This window comes from Anolis carolinensis, chromosome 5, assembly GCF_035594765.1.
Source record: "Anolis carolinensis isolate JA03-04 chromosome 5, rAnoCar3.1.pri, whole genome shotgun sequence".
NCBI lineage: Eukaryota > Metazoa > Chordata > Lepidosauria > Squamata > Dactyloidae > Anolis > Anolis carolinensis.
In genome coordinates this window covers 56,944,173-56,958,755 of record NC_085845.1, presented here as the reverse complement: position 1 = coordinate 56,958,755, position 14,583 = coordinate 56,944,173, and the positions used below count along the sequence as shown (strand labels likewise).

General features: G+C 39.6%; 1 protein-coding gene across 1 annotated transcript; it reads left to right on the top strand.

Moving 5' to 3' along the window:
- Positions 1-3,874: 3,874 nt before the first annotated feature.
- On the top strand, positions 3,875-8,650 carry LOC134299220 (uncharacterized). Its single transcript, XM_062981359.1, has 2 exons — positions 3,875-4,966; positions 8,529-8,650. The coding sequence occupies exon 1, from the start codon at positions 4,060-4,062 to the stop codon at positions 4,963-4,965; it is 906 nt and encodes a 301-aa protein (XP_062837429.1). The 5' UTR covers positions 3,875-4,059; the 3' UTR covers position 4,966; positions 8,529-8,650.
- The last annotated feature ends 5,933 nt before the right edge of the window (positions 8,651-14,583 follow it).

The window sequence follows — 14,583 nt, the reverse complement described above, 5'->3', positions numbered from 1 at the left end:
ATAATAATAATAATAACAATAATAATAATAATAGTGTTTTAGCTTTTAGCCTAGATTTTAATGTATTATGTTTTTATCAGACTGTACCTCACTCTCCTTATGTTGGTCTATGACCTATATAGAGAGAGGGGGGGAGGTAGGGAGGGGGAAAAAGAGAGGAGGGGGGAGAGTGAGAGGGACAGATTAACTTTCTGATAATTTCCTTGCTGGATTTTCAAAAAATATATTGGAAACTGTAATATAAAAACATAGTGCATTTTATGTCTTTATGACTTCCCCTGCAACTTTAACCACACTTATTTTGATCTTTGCTTTTGTTTTCCTTTATTTTGTTGGCTCATATAGAACTGTACTTGGGAATCTCAGTAAATCTGGATGAGATCCAGAGATCCATAAATTATTTATCATAATACAGTTTGTATTAGCAGAATGACAATGATTCCATGATAACATTTTGTTAGCATGAAAGTATTTAGAAATGTAGTTGTCTATTGAAAATTTACTTCAACATGGCACTTCTTATATGAAACACGCTGCTAACAAACATTGCTTGCCTTCAATGCATTCTGCTATTTGGGATGTGCTCAACTTCATCTCACCTGCTTCCCTCTCACCTTTCCATCCATTTACTCTTCTCCTTTGTGGCTATTTTCCTCTCTTCCCCTCTAAGTTTATTAGGGTATCTGTCTTTCTCTTAAATCGTGTGTTTGAGACTTCAAGCCTTTAACTATATTGTTAGCATTTCTATCTCTTCCTTGAAGATTTGTATACAGGCTCTTTGGTAGTATGTCTCTGTGTCTTTTGCTTTCTGTGTATATCTTTCACAGGAATGAGATAGTCCTTCTCCACAATTTAATGAGGCCATATGACCTAATTATAAAAGTAACTATGTGTTACTGTTACATAATAAAAGGAATGGAATTATACTTTATTATGATCATGCTCAGTTATTTGGGAAATAAATGAATAAATAAATAAAGTAACACGTTATTTATGCTAAATATTTCTACACATGGATTCTCAAGATAAATAAGGCCAACTGATCTCAATAATTTGTTTTTCAATGTTGTTTATTTGTAACTTCAGCTCTTACCATTAGTGATTTGTCCAGGTCCTCAGTTCCCTTCCTCAAAATGTAATTTCAGGCATGGTTTTTGAGCTGATGTCTTCTATAGTGACCAAAGAAAATAATTCATCTTTTTTGTACTCTTGTTATGCTGTTTTGGGGTTACATCTGATATTGCATTCTTTTCTATTACTTCTTAAAGCCATCTTTGCTAGAAAGAACTGGCTTCACAGAATTTCCAATCCCTCCAGAGTTGGTTTGGGGCAGCTCATGGGGAACTACGGTGAAGTTCCCCCAACCCTGGATCCACTGGATTGCACCATTTGTAAAAGGAAATCTACCTTTGCATCCTATGTATACTTTGCCTTGTAATCTGATAGTTGAACTAATTCAATAAATATGGATTGTTTTAATATTGGTTTTATATGCTCTTTTAATAGTCCAGTTTTGTACCCTGCCTCTGTCCAAAGGAGGAATAATAATAATACTAATAATAATAATAAAGAATCTTTTCCTTTTTTTGTTTTTGTTTATAACATTGATTGAGTGGGTTTCTGCTATAAACCATTATGCAAAGTATTTAAGCTGAAATCAACCTTGGCTGAATTATGATGTACAACTGGCTAGATATTCAAGTTTTTAATGTAAGAGTGATTTTTTCAGGGGAAATCTACTGTGAAATTATGCTTATTTGTCTGGATCTGTTTCAGTTGGGTAGAAAGAATGGTTTTCCAGCTGTTTAAATGCATATATGTGGGCTTCTTTGTTCGTTGTGCTAAATTTGCCTCCCCGTCCCCCCGTTCCCCCCCCCCCCCGAAAGCCTCCTGTATAAAAATTATCTCCAGTAACAAAACTTTATTGTTATTATCTCAAGGCCATTTTATGCTGCTGGGGTACAGTGCAGAACTGCGTGTGTATTCATCAAGCACTTCTCTATACAATCACTACATCCAGAAGTGTGATCTTTTACTGGAACTCTGACACTCCATTGAAGGGGCAAATGGCAGAATAGGCTGCCTCTTCCTAGAGGACCTTTAGAAATTCAATCATCTAACTGAAACTGGAGCACACCAGTGGCGATATTTTGGAGTTTCAAATGTTTAAATTTGCTTTAATACCCTTGGGCAATGCTATGTAGGGTTAAAATATGTAACCGTGATTGCTTATGTTAGATTATGCCACTGTGCAAATGTAATCAGGTAATAGGAGATGCATCTCCTAGGATCATGTAGGAAAGGACTTGTTAAGCACTTAGGTCAAGAATCTTAGGTGTCTCTTCATCAATGACAATGGCATTAATTTGATTTTTTTCAGAAAAGATGCCTGTTCAGATTCAAAGAATAAACTTTTCTGTTTACGGAAAAAAAACTCCCCATTTTTTCTTTGGTTCAGTCACAGTTTATCATATCAAAAATGAAATGTGAAGATGTATAGCTGTATTTCTGCTTTGTTGCAGCCCCCAGTGGTGCAGTAGGTTATACCGCTGAGCTGCTGAACTTGCTAACCGAAAGGTCGGTGGTTCAAATCCGGGAAGCAAGGTGAGCTTCCACTGTTAGCCCCAGCTTCTGACAACCCAGCAGTTCGAAAACATGCAAATGTGAGTAGATAAATAGGTACCACTCCAGCAGAAAGGTAATGGCGCTCCATGAAGTCATGCTGACCACATGACCTTAGAGGTGTCTATGGACAACTCCGGCTCTTGGGCTTAGAGTACTCAAGTACTCCCCAGAAACTGTGTATAGAATTGCAGCCATCTTAACATTAGAAGTTGAAGGACTTCCGGTGGCGTGACAATGGCGACAGGCTGGGTTCAACCGGGGCTCTGGCTGAACCAACCGCAAGTCTGACCTGGTAGAGCTGCAGCTCCCTCTCCTCCCTTGGATCGAATTGGGAAGAGACGCTGGTATCATCGGCTACTCCGACGGCCCCAACGACCCTCGCCCCTCAAGGGTGAGGTTCTAGCGGGTCCGGAGAACCAAGACCGGCGGGTCGGCAAGCGGGAAGCGGGGAATCGTCCGCACTATCTGCCAGCCTAGTCACGGCATTTTTACTAACAGGAATAAAGGTAAGCCGAGCGCTACCGCAAAAATAATAGTCTGAAACAACGACCTCTATTTAAAAATCAGTAGCCGCGGTAAATTGACGAGCGGGCACTATAAGTGCCTATTGAACACGCCGAAGGAGCTAGCTAGTAATTTAATAATCTAACAAACAAAACAAACCTGTGCGGTTTCCTTGCCAGACGAGGGAAAAGGAAGCGACTGAGGAAAGTTCGTGGAGTGGAGGTCGCGGAGGTGGAGAGGAGGGATCCCACGAAGATCTGTGTTGCCTCGGAAGAGCAGAGATGTCCTTGACGCCATGTTGTTTTGTCTAGAGAGTGCTCTTCTTTAAACAAACTACAGGAAGCGGATTCTGATGCAAGCGTAAGCCACTAAAGACCCGGAAGAAACAGGAAGGAACCCAGGGAGCAGGCTAGCGTTCCCGAGAGGACCCCATTTAGTGTGGCACAACGCAAAGCCCAGCTAATCCAGAGACAACGGAAACAAAGTAATAACAAAGTAATAAATTAAAGTGCCATCTCCCACAGCAAGGATCCACTGAATCGCGGAAGGAACAGTGGGTGGAGCAGTAAACAAACGGAGCGGCCCGGAACCGAGTTAAACGGGAGACTGGTAAGAAGAAAAGAAGCGGGGAAGCCTAACCCAATTTCTTAGTAATAATTTGCAGCGGGTTGTGAATAACCGATTGGTCTACTTATCGATATCTATATATATTGGGGTAATAGAACGGATATCCACAGCCCCACTTGTGTCTTTAATAACCACAAAACCCAGCAATGACAACCCCTAAGTGGAAATTAGAGAAAGATAAAATGGACTCTAGAATAAATGTAAGAAGGTCCTCACTTCCAGAGGAGGGGGGGTCTAAAAGACATTTTAAGAGAGATTAAGAAAATCTTAGAGAAGCAGGACCTACTACAGAATGAGGTCCAAATGATAGCCAAGAAACAAGATTTGCAATACAAAACATTTCAGGAAGAAATGGCAGATTTAAAGAGAGAGTGGAGAGAGGAGATTGGCGCGATGAAGAAAGAAATTATAAAAAACTCTAATGACATATGTGACTTAAAAATAGCAAATAGAAGGATTGACAAAACACAAAGTAAATTACAGGAAAAGATTGAATCCATAGAAGAAAAGGGATCCAAGTTGGAAAAAATACAGGAAAGATTGGAATTTCAAGCATTAGAATTCCAACTGAGATATAGAAATGTGCAAGAAGAAGAGAAGGAGAACATAGGATGGGTGATAACACAACTAACAGCCCAACTCTTACAATGTACAGAGCAAGAGGCCTGTGGGCAAATTGATAGGGTTTATAGGGTGCAGTCAAATTTTACAAAAAAAAACAAAGCAATTAAGGATGTTATTGTACATTTCCTGAAAAAAACTACACGTGATGAAGTGCTAAAAAGAAATGCTCGGAACCCAATTTGGTACAAAGAGAGGAAAGTGATTATCTTAAAGGAATACCCAAAATCGACGCTAAACAGAAGAAGAAAATATTACTTCCTCACAGATGAACTTAAGAGGAGACAAATTAAATACAGATGGGAGAAATATGAGGGCCTAATGGCAACATACAAAGATGATAAAATTTGGATAACTACGGAAGAAGAAGCAAAAGACTTCTTTAGAATGCTAAAGAAAGATGTTAACGCAAATAGATCATCGTCATCATCAGGCAGCGGTAAAAATCCTAAAGAAACGAAGAAAAGAAGAGTCGACTCACCCAAACACAACGACCCAACAGTGGCCAAATTGGACTTGAATACTGATCAGGAAGACTCGGATGTGGGAGAACAGCAGGAAGAGGAAGGAACCCATAGAGATGAGTAAAGTCAGTTGTCAATTAAAATGTTTTTCTAATAATGTTAATGGGTTAAACTCACCGAATAAACGGAATAGACTATTTAATAAATTAAGAAAAGAAAAATATAACATTATAGCATTACAAGAGACACATATTGACCTCAAGCATATAAAATTGCTAAATAAGGGTTATCTAGGCCAATCCTTTATTGCGGCAGATAATGTAAAGAAAAGAGGGGTAGCCCTATATGTAGATGACAAATTTCCAGCTAAAGAATCATTTAAAGACAATGAGGGTAGGGTAATTGCGGTAACTATAGATTTCGAAAAGGAAAAAATACTGATCTGTAATATCTATGCGCCTAACGGCCCCAAAACAAAATTCACCAAAATATTGAGAGAAAATATTAATAACACAGAATTTGACCATATGATACTCCTTGGGGATTTCAATGGAGTATTAGATATAGAACTAGACAAAACAATTAGATCTAAGAAAACGAAAGAGACATCTTCCCTGCCGAAAAATCTTATAGCAGTAAAAGATGAATATGACTTAATAGACCCATGGAGAGAATTAAACCCTAAGAGAAAGGATTACACACACTTCTCAAACAGGCATCAAGCATGGTCCAGAATCAATATGATCTGGACCTCCAAATCACTGCTGACAACTATATCTTATATAGACATATTAGCTAGAGATTTATCGGATCACTGCCCACTAATAATGGTAATAAACAAGAAGTATGTGTCCAAAAAATGGAGACTAAACGAAAACTTACTCAAAAAAGAGCAGGATATTAACAAAATTAATGCTATGACTAAAGAGTATTTTAGTATAAACGATAATGGGGAAACAAATCCCCAAACGGTGTGGGATGCATACAAAGCAGTAGCAAGAGGTTTTTTTATACAATTAAACTCCAGCAAAAGGAAGCAAAAAGATTTAGAATGGAGCAGGTTGAATAAAGAAATTGAGGCAAAAGAAAAAGAATTGAAAACTAACCCCAAAAATCAGGAGTTAAAAAGAAGCCTAGCGCTCTTAGTTAAAATGAAAGAAAAACGGGACCTAGAAGAGGTGGCCAAGCAAATCAAATGGGTCAAGCAACAAGCGTTTGAAAACGCGAATAAACCAGGGAAGTGGCTCGCCAGGTTAATAAGAAAGAAGAAACAAAACAGACAAATTATGAAAATTAAAACTGAGGGAAAAATAGTAAATTCGGATAATGAAATAAGAGAGGCCTTTCAAAAATTTTACGAGAACCTATACTCCAAAGATAGTATAAATCCGGAGACTATAACAGAGTACTTAGGTAAACAAAAATTGGATAAAATCTCAGATGAGCAAAGATTGGACCTTAATAGAGAAATATCAGAAAAAGAAATCCTCAAGGCAATACAAAATCTAGACAGTAATAAAACGCCAGGTCCAGATGGCTTTATAGCAGGCTTTTACAAATTAGAACAACCGGAAGTGATCTTATTCCTAAAAAAATTAATGAATCAGGCACTACAAGACCAAGTTATCCCAGAATCATGGAAGGAGGCAATTATAACAATGATACCCAAAGAAGGTGCAGACCTGTCCGAGGTCAGGAATTATAGGCCTATATCGCTTTTAAATACGGATTATAAAATTTTTACAAAAATCCTGGCCAATAGACTTAAAGAATTCTTGGATGGATGGATAGGAGAAGACCAAATAGGTTTCCTCCCCTCCAGAACCATCAATGATAACGTAAGAATAATTATAGACGCTTTGGAATTTTATGAACAACACAATCAAAGAGAAGTAGGTTTTCTTTCTGTGGATGCAGAGAAAGCCTTTGATAATTTGAATTGGACTTTTTTTAAATTATTATTTCAAGAATTAGACCTAGGCATACAAATCCAAAATGCTATCAATAGTATCTATGAAGATCAATGGGCGAAAATACAAATTAACGGGCAAGAAACGAACAAAATTAAAATCAGTAAAGGAACGAGACAAGGTTGCCCGCTCTCGCCGTTAATATTTATTATGGCCTTAGAGATCCTCCTGAAAGCAATTAAAAAAGATACAAACTTGCAAGGCATTAGACTAGACAAACAAGACTATAAATATCGTGCCTTTGCGGATGATGTTATTTGCATCATAGAAAACCCAATTCAGAACACTCAAAAGTGGATCTTAAAAATTGAAGAATTTGGAAAGGTTGCTGGCCTTAAAATTAACAAAGAGAAAACAATGATTCTTACCAAAAACATGTCTAAAAAGAGACAAAAAGAACTACAGGATATCGTAGGCCTGGAAACACCATCCAAAATAAAGTATTTAGGGATTTGGATATCAGCAAAAAATAACCAACTACTTGACTTAAACTACACCAGAATTTGGAAGGAAATTAAGAGTGATTTGGAAAAATGGAAATATTTAAATATCTCATTAATGGGACGAATAGCAGTAATAAAAATGAATATTCTCCCAAAACTACTTTATCTTTTCCAAAACATACCAATTATAAGAAGCACAAAATTATTTAAAGATTGGCAAAAAGAAGTCATGAGATTTGTCTGGAAGCACAAAAAAGCAAGGATAAAATACAGTACGATGATCTCACGGAAGAATAAAGGCGGATTTGACGTACCAGACCTTAAACTGTATCATGATGCATGTGCTCTCTGTTGGTTAAAAGATTGGATTAAATTAGAAAAAATTAAGATTTTAAATTTGGAAGGCCACGAATTGAGAAAAGGCTGGCACGGATATTTATGGTATGAGAAAACGAAGATCGAGAAACAATTTGGTAATCATTTTATAAGATCTGCCCTCCTGAGAATATGGGATAAGTATAAATGTAGGTATTATACTAAAACACCGCTTTGGCTATCTCCAATAGAAGCCAACCATAGAAGATTATTAGGGTGGAGAAATTGGCCCACATATAGAGAACTGTTAATTATAGATAAAGAGAAAAAAAATCCCCCAAAATTAAAGGAATTAACAACGATACAAGAGATAAACAAAAACGTGTCATGGTACCAATACTTTCAAATTAAAGAGGCCTATAAAAGAGATAATCTGGTGGGCTTTGAGCAGGATCAGGGATTTTGGGACAAATTTATCCTTATAAATAAGAAAAATATAAGTATAATGTATAACAACCTACTATCCTGGGACACAGAAACTGCGATCGTAACAAATGCAATGATATTATGGGCAAGAAATATAGAAAGACCTATTCAGATGTATGAATGGGAAACCATTTGGAATAAGAAAATTAAATACACATACTCTGTAGATTTGAAGGAGAATTGGCTTAAACTTATACATAGGTGGTATCTAACACCAAAAAAGATCGGCCTAATGTATAAAAATATAAGTAATAAATGTTGGAGATGTAAAACCCATATAGGATCCTACTTCCATATGTGGTGGAAGTGTAAGAAATTAGAAAAATTTTGGAATGTAATCTTAGAGGAGAGTAATACAATATTGAAAACTAAATTTGTTAAAAAACCAGAACTGCTCTTACTAGGTCTATACGACCCTAGTGATAAGATTGATCCCAATACAGACAAACTCTTTACCCTTTTTATTACCGCAGCAAGACTTGTGATCGCTAGACTCTGGAAATCCGCACAAATGCCAACAAAAGAATTATGGTTAGAAAAACTACTGGAAATCAAAAATATGGACCAACTATCCTTCTTGATCAAAAGAACGAACGGAACATGTGTGAAAGCTACTGACTGGACCAGTTTTGAAGACTATTTAAGGAATAAGATACGAATAAGCTAAGATTGATTAAAAGATGGAAGAAGAATTAAAAATGGAAGTCAACTTACACACCCACTCACTATCTCCTCCTTCCCCTACCCCTTTCCTCCACATCCATCAATTTTGTCCCTCACACGATTGTGGTGAACGGTTACATTGTCTATGGTTAATGTATATTTGTTTATTTGTCTGTTTGTTCGTTGAGAAAATCACAATAAAAATCATTTGAGTAAACATTAGAAGTTGAGTATCAGCATAGGAGAGATTATGTTCAGGGACCTGCTAGCAGTCACATTGAGGAAAAAGTGGAAAGAAGTCAGCCATTTGTAGTGAAAAGAAATGTGAGACACCTACTCTTTGACACTGTGATGTTTTCAGGGCAAAGGTTAAAGTCAGCATTTTGAAACAGCTGTGTTTTTATGGTAGCATATCGTCATTTCTCTTAAAAGAGGAAAAAAGCAATAATTATATATGTAGCTTTTGAAGGTCACCTACTTTCCATGCACTTAGTTATGTAAGATAACAGGATGTGCATCATGAACTGAATTGCCTTAGTGATCAGTCTCAATGAAAGCAGTTACTGCAGAGTGTCCATTAAAACATTGCTTATTTAGGCCTCAAAAAGCATGTGCAAAGTGGCATGCAGAGTGCTCAATGGGGTTTTAAAACATCCAGATTCCTTGCAATATCTTTATTTTCTCCCCCCATCTTTTTTTAAACTGTGGAGTGGGTTAAGGGCAAATGGACAGGAGACAAAGAGACAGGCAGCTATTAAGGACAGAGGAAATATCTCATACAGAGAAACAGGGAATAATTTAGGTAGCTGTTTGAGTTCCCAAAACCTCAGCATAATAAAGGAATGAAAAATTATGGAGTGAAAAAGATGGAATGAAAAGAATGCCCAAGAGGTCCCTGAGGCTACATAACAGCATTGGTGGCTGTCCTTTTCCTTGCTTAGGGGCAGTGATGGCAAACACCATATTTATGAGAAGGAATATTTGTGTATATTTCTCTATCTCTCTTCCTATGTGTGTGTGTGTGCTAGCAGCAGTAATGCTAATATATGAGTGCTAACATTTTAAAGGTATCACCATCTCATCATCTACAGTAGGATGGGAAATATTGCAACTTAAATTGAAATATCTGCTGCTAGCAGTAATTCAGTTTATTTTGGCTTCTTTTTTTATTACAGTATCCCTGAGTTATCAGAGTTGGCAAAGGGGCAGGTGGCACTTTGTACTAGTATTAATTCATATTTTTATGCCCCTGTTCCTATTTTAGATTTACTAGGAGTTGTGTGTATGTGTATACATGGAAAAAGTCCTATCAGTGCTATTTTTTAATGTCAGCAGGTACAATTTTCAGGGTCAAATAGCCATGGCAAAAGCAGGCAGAATCTGCCAACTCTAGAAGCCAATTTGTCCAGTGCTTTATTTCCTTCGTGGCTGCTATGCCCATAAATCTACTCCTCTCACTGCCAGTGTTGTACATCAGTAAGATTCTGGTACCCATGTAATTCTTCACCATGGACTCATTTATTTATTTATTTACATCACTTTTACCCCGCCTTTCTCTCCGAGGGGACTCAAAGCGGCTTACAGTAAATAGGCAAACATTCAATGCCTAAAACAATGTAAAAACAACAATTCATATAAAACAATCTACAAAACAACAATTCATATAAAAAAGATACCATTACAAAATAAAATCACATTATATAAAATTTTAAGCATGTCCAAGAATCCTGAATAAGTCTTCGTACAGGTCATGTAAAGCTTGCGTGCACAACCATGTCTTTAAGGCTTTCCTGAAGCCTAGAAGAGTTGGTATCTGCCTTATGTTGCTGGGGAGGGTGTTCCATAGCCAAGGAGCCACCACCGAGAAGACCCTGTCCCTCATTCCCACCAGCCTTACCTGCGAGGCTGGTGGGACCGAGAGCAGGGCCTCCCCGATGATCTAAGAGTTCTAGAAGGCTCATAGGGGAAGATACGTTCAGACAGGTAAGATGGGCCAGAACCATTTAGGGCTTTGTAGGTCAAAACCAGCACTTTCAATTGGGCTCGGAAGCATATCGGCAGCCAGTGGGGCTGGCTCAACAGGTGGGTGGTACGCTCCCTGTAAGCCGACCCAGTTATTAATCTGGCTGCCGCCCGTTGTACTAGTTGGAGCTTCCGGGCCGTCTTCAAAGGCAACCTCAAGTAGAGAGCGTTGCAGTAGTCCAAACGGGATGTAACCAGAGCATGGAAAACCGTGGCCAAGTCAGACTTCCAAAGGTATGGGCGCAGCTGGCGCACAATCTTAGTTGTGCAAATGCTCCCCTGGCTACTGCCGAGACCTGGGGTTCCAGGCTCAGCAATGAGTCCAGGAGGACACCCAGACTGCGAATCTGTGTCTTCAGGGGGAGTGCGACCCTGTCCAACACAGGCTGTAACCCTATACCCTGTTCAGCCCTGCGACTGACCAGGAGGACCTCTGTCTTGTCTGCATTCAATTTCAATTTGTTCACCCTCATCCAGTCCGACACAGTGGCCAGACACCAGTTCAGGACCTGAACAGCCTCCTTAGTGACAGGTGGGAAGGAGTGACAGAGCTGGACATCATCTGCGTACAGATGACACCACACCCCAAAACTCCGGATGATCTCTCTCAGCGGCTTCATGTATATGTTGAACAACATGGGGGACAGTATTGACCCCTGCGGGACCCCACAAGTCAATGGTTGTGGGGCCGAGCAGTGACACCATCTGGGAACGACCCTCCAGAAAGGACCGGAGCCACTGCAAAACAGTATCCCCGAGACCCATCCCGGCAAGGCGTCCCAGAAGGATACCATGATCGACAGCATCGAAGGCCGCTGAGAGGTCTAGAAGAACCAGCAGAGACACACTCCCCCTGTCCAGTTCCTGGCGTAGATCATTGACTAAGATGACCAAGGCTGTCTCGGTACCATGCCCCGGCCTGAAGCCAGACTGTGCCAGATCCAGAAAATCAGTGTCAACCAAGAATGCCTGGAGTTGTGCAGCCACCACATTTTCCAGGACCTTGCCCAAGAAGGGGAGATTGGAAATAGGCCAATAGCTGTCCAATTGAGTGGGATCTAGTGATGGCTTCTTCAACAGCGGTTTGATCACAGCCAATTTAAGGCTTGCTGGAACAATGCCTTCCCGAAGGGAGGCATTCACCACCACCTTCACCCACTTGGCCAATCCCCCTCTGGCTTCTCTCACCAGCCAGGATGGGCAGGGGTCTAGGATGCATGTTGGTAGCCCTCACCTCTCCAAGCACCTTGTCCACGTCCTCAGGCTGAACCAATTGAAATGAATCCATCAAAATAGGACAAGCAGGTGCACTTGTTACATCCTCGGATACAGCTACATGAGCTATTGAATCCGAGGCTGGTTCAAAGTAGCAGTACTCCTATCCAGCCCCGAAGCCAGCTATGCTGTTTTGCACAGAAATTGCATTTTTATGTGCAGGCAACAACCTTTTCTGTTCTGAACATAATATTTATATATAGCAATATTATGTCTTTCACATTCAATGCTGTTTCCTGAGCAGAATTACAGCATTTTTAGAGAGGAAACAGTATTTTCTGCACAGGAAATAGCTTTGAGCAGAAGTATTACTTTCTGGACAGATAATTCTGTTTTCTGCACAAATCACAGGCAAATTTTGTGCAGAGTATGTCTCAAACTGAAGATTTTCTTTAAGCCAGTATTCTTCTTTTTTCCCTCTAAGGCTTCATCAACATGAGGCTTGAAAAGAGACTGATATGAATCTACTATGTTTGCTGTCTGCTATTAGCAAAATCAAACCGCATGGGGAATCATGCTTTCAGTCATTTGTGAATAAAGCATATTGTACCCCCACAGCTGCACAGAAATTTAAAGACATTGAGAGGTGGATAAAGTCATTTACTGTATGTCCAAAGGATAAAAAAGATGCTGTTTTAAATCTAATTAGAAAATATCAATGTGGGTTCCCTAATACAATAAACAGTCATGTGATTCCACTTCAGTGCCTCACAAATCCTTATGTGACATTTCTGTACATCCATAGATAAAATAGATCATACTTCTCTTGGTCAAGAAAAGGGGAAACTTCAAAATGTAATGTCTCCATGCTGTTGTATACCCTAGACCTCTCACATAGCCCCCAAGTCCTGAGTTAGTACCAAAATACTATCACTAAAGACTCAGAATTATGGTTCTTTTCTCTTGCTTTAAAAACAAAAATCAGAAGATAAAACAGATATAGTATTAGCAGCATATACATGATAGAGACCATGTTCAAGTGGTACCAGGGTGGTAACTAGAGTTGTGCAATTCAACTGGACCGCGATCCATTTTCGGTATCCGAATTTCAGTGGGCACCCAAGTCTGTTTTCATGAGCCTCCTGAAATTGGCTAATGGAAAAAAGCAATTTTTGGCTCGGCAACCAAAAGATCTGGGAATATCCAGCCCATTAGCAGCAATTTTTAGGGCATCAGACTTAAGAAGCCATCCTTTCTGGGATCCTTTGCTCTTATATCCTTATATCCTTCAATAAGTTCTGGTTTTAAGGCAACAGGTGTAAGAATCAATGCTTTCTGTGATCCTTATCCTTCAGTGAGACCTACGGGGCTAAATTTGGCAGCATGCACCGACTTCACCCTTTTTCACCCACCAAGCTGGCTGGCTCCCATCATGCCTTCCAAGCTCCATGCTTTCCTTCCAAGCCCTGTGTTAAAACATTTCTATGGACTGCTTTACTTCCCAAGCCCAGTGCTAAAACATTTCTATGGGCTGCTTTCCCTCCAAGCCATGGTGTTGAATCTTTTATGGGCTGCTTTCCTTCCCAAGACCCAGTGTTAAGACACTTCTTATAGACTGCTTTCCTTCCCAAGCCTCAACATTAAAACACTTCTATGGGCTGCTTTCCTTCCCAAGCCCTGGTGTTAAGACACTTCTTATTGGCTGCTTTCCTTCCCAAGCCTCGGTGTTAAAACACTTACGAGAGCTTATGAATTCTCCTTATGGGGACTCAAGGGACTCAGGCTCCCTTCCCTTCAGTGAACCAGTCCAATATTTAAACAAACATCCCCCAAATGCCCTTTCACAGTCCATAAATGAAATTGCCAAAGGAAAAGACTGGAATTGAGTCCAAAAGCAAGATCCTAAGAGCAGCGATGGCACTTAGCTAGAACACAGAGCTAGCTAGCATGTGAGTGGCTTTCTTCTTTCAATTGGCTCAGACAGGCATCAGGGCTCACAGCCTCACAGGGAAACCCATGGGCACAGAGCTGCCTCCCTTCCCGCACTCCATATGTAGCTGAAAGAAACCAAAACCAGTCATTTTTGGCAGTCGCGTGGTCTATTGTGGCTGGAAAAAAAATTGTGGTGGAACCCATGCTTTTACAGCTGTCTGAAAGAGCCAAAACAGCCAAAGCTTGTTTTGAAAAATGGATCTGTGTACAACCCTAGTGGTAACTATTAATAAATTATGTATACATAGTAGTTCCTCAGTTGCTATTCTACCTACTTCCTTTCTTTTTAAATACCTCACTGCATGCTGCTTCATCCTAAAGCTGGTAAAGGTGTGGAAAAAGTAGGTCCCACACAGGTTGAATAAGACAAAATTGTGCAACTTCTTTTGCATGTGCCAGACATTTGATTGGAGGGTGCTATGTTCTGAGGCGGAGAAGAAAGCTCCAGAGTTATTGAGTGAGTGGTTGAACAAGCAATTGAGCAGGGAAATAAATAATGACAGGCTTCAAGAACCATCCAATTTGATGATGTGACAGTTCAGATTTTGAAGGTGGGTTTTAAAAAACCCGAGAAAGACTTTTTTCTCTATTTGTGTTCTGAGAGAAGTGGGGACAGAAAGCACATGTTGCAACCAT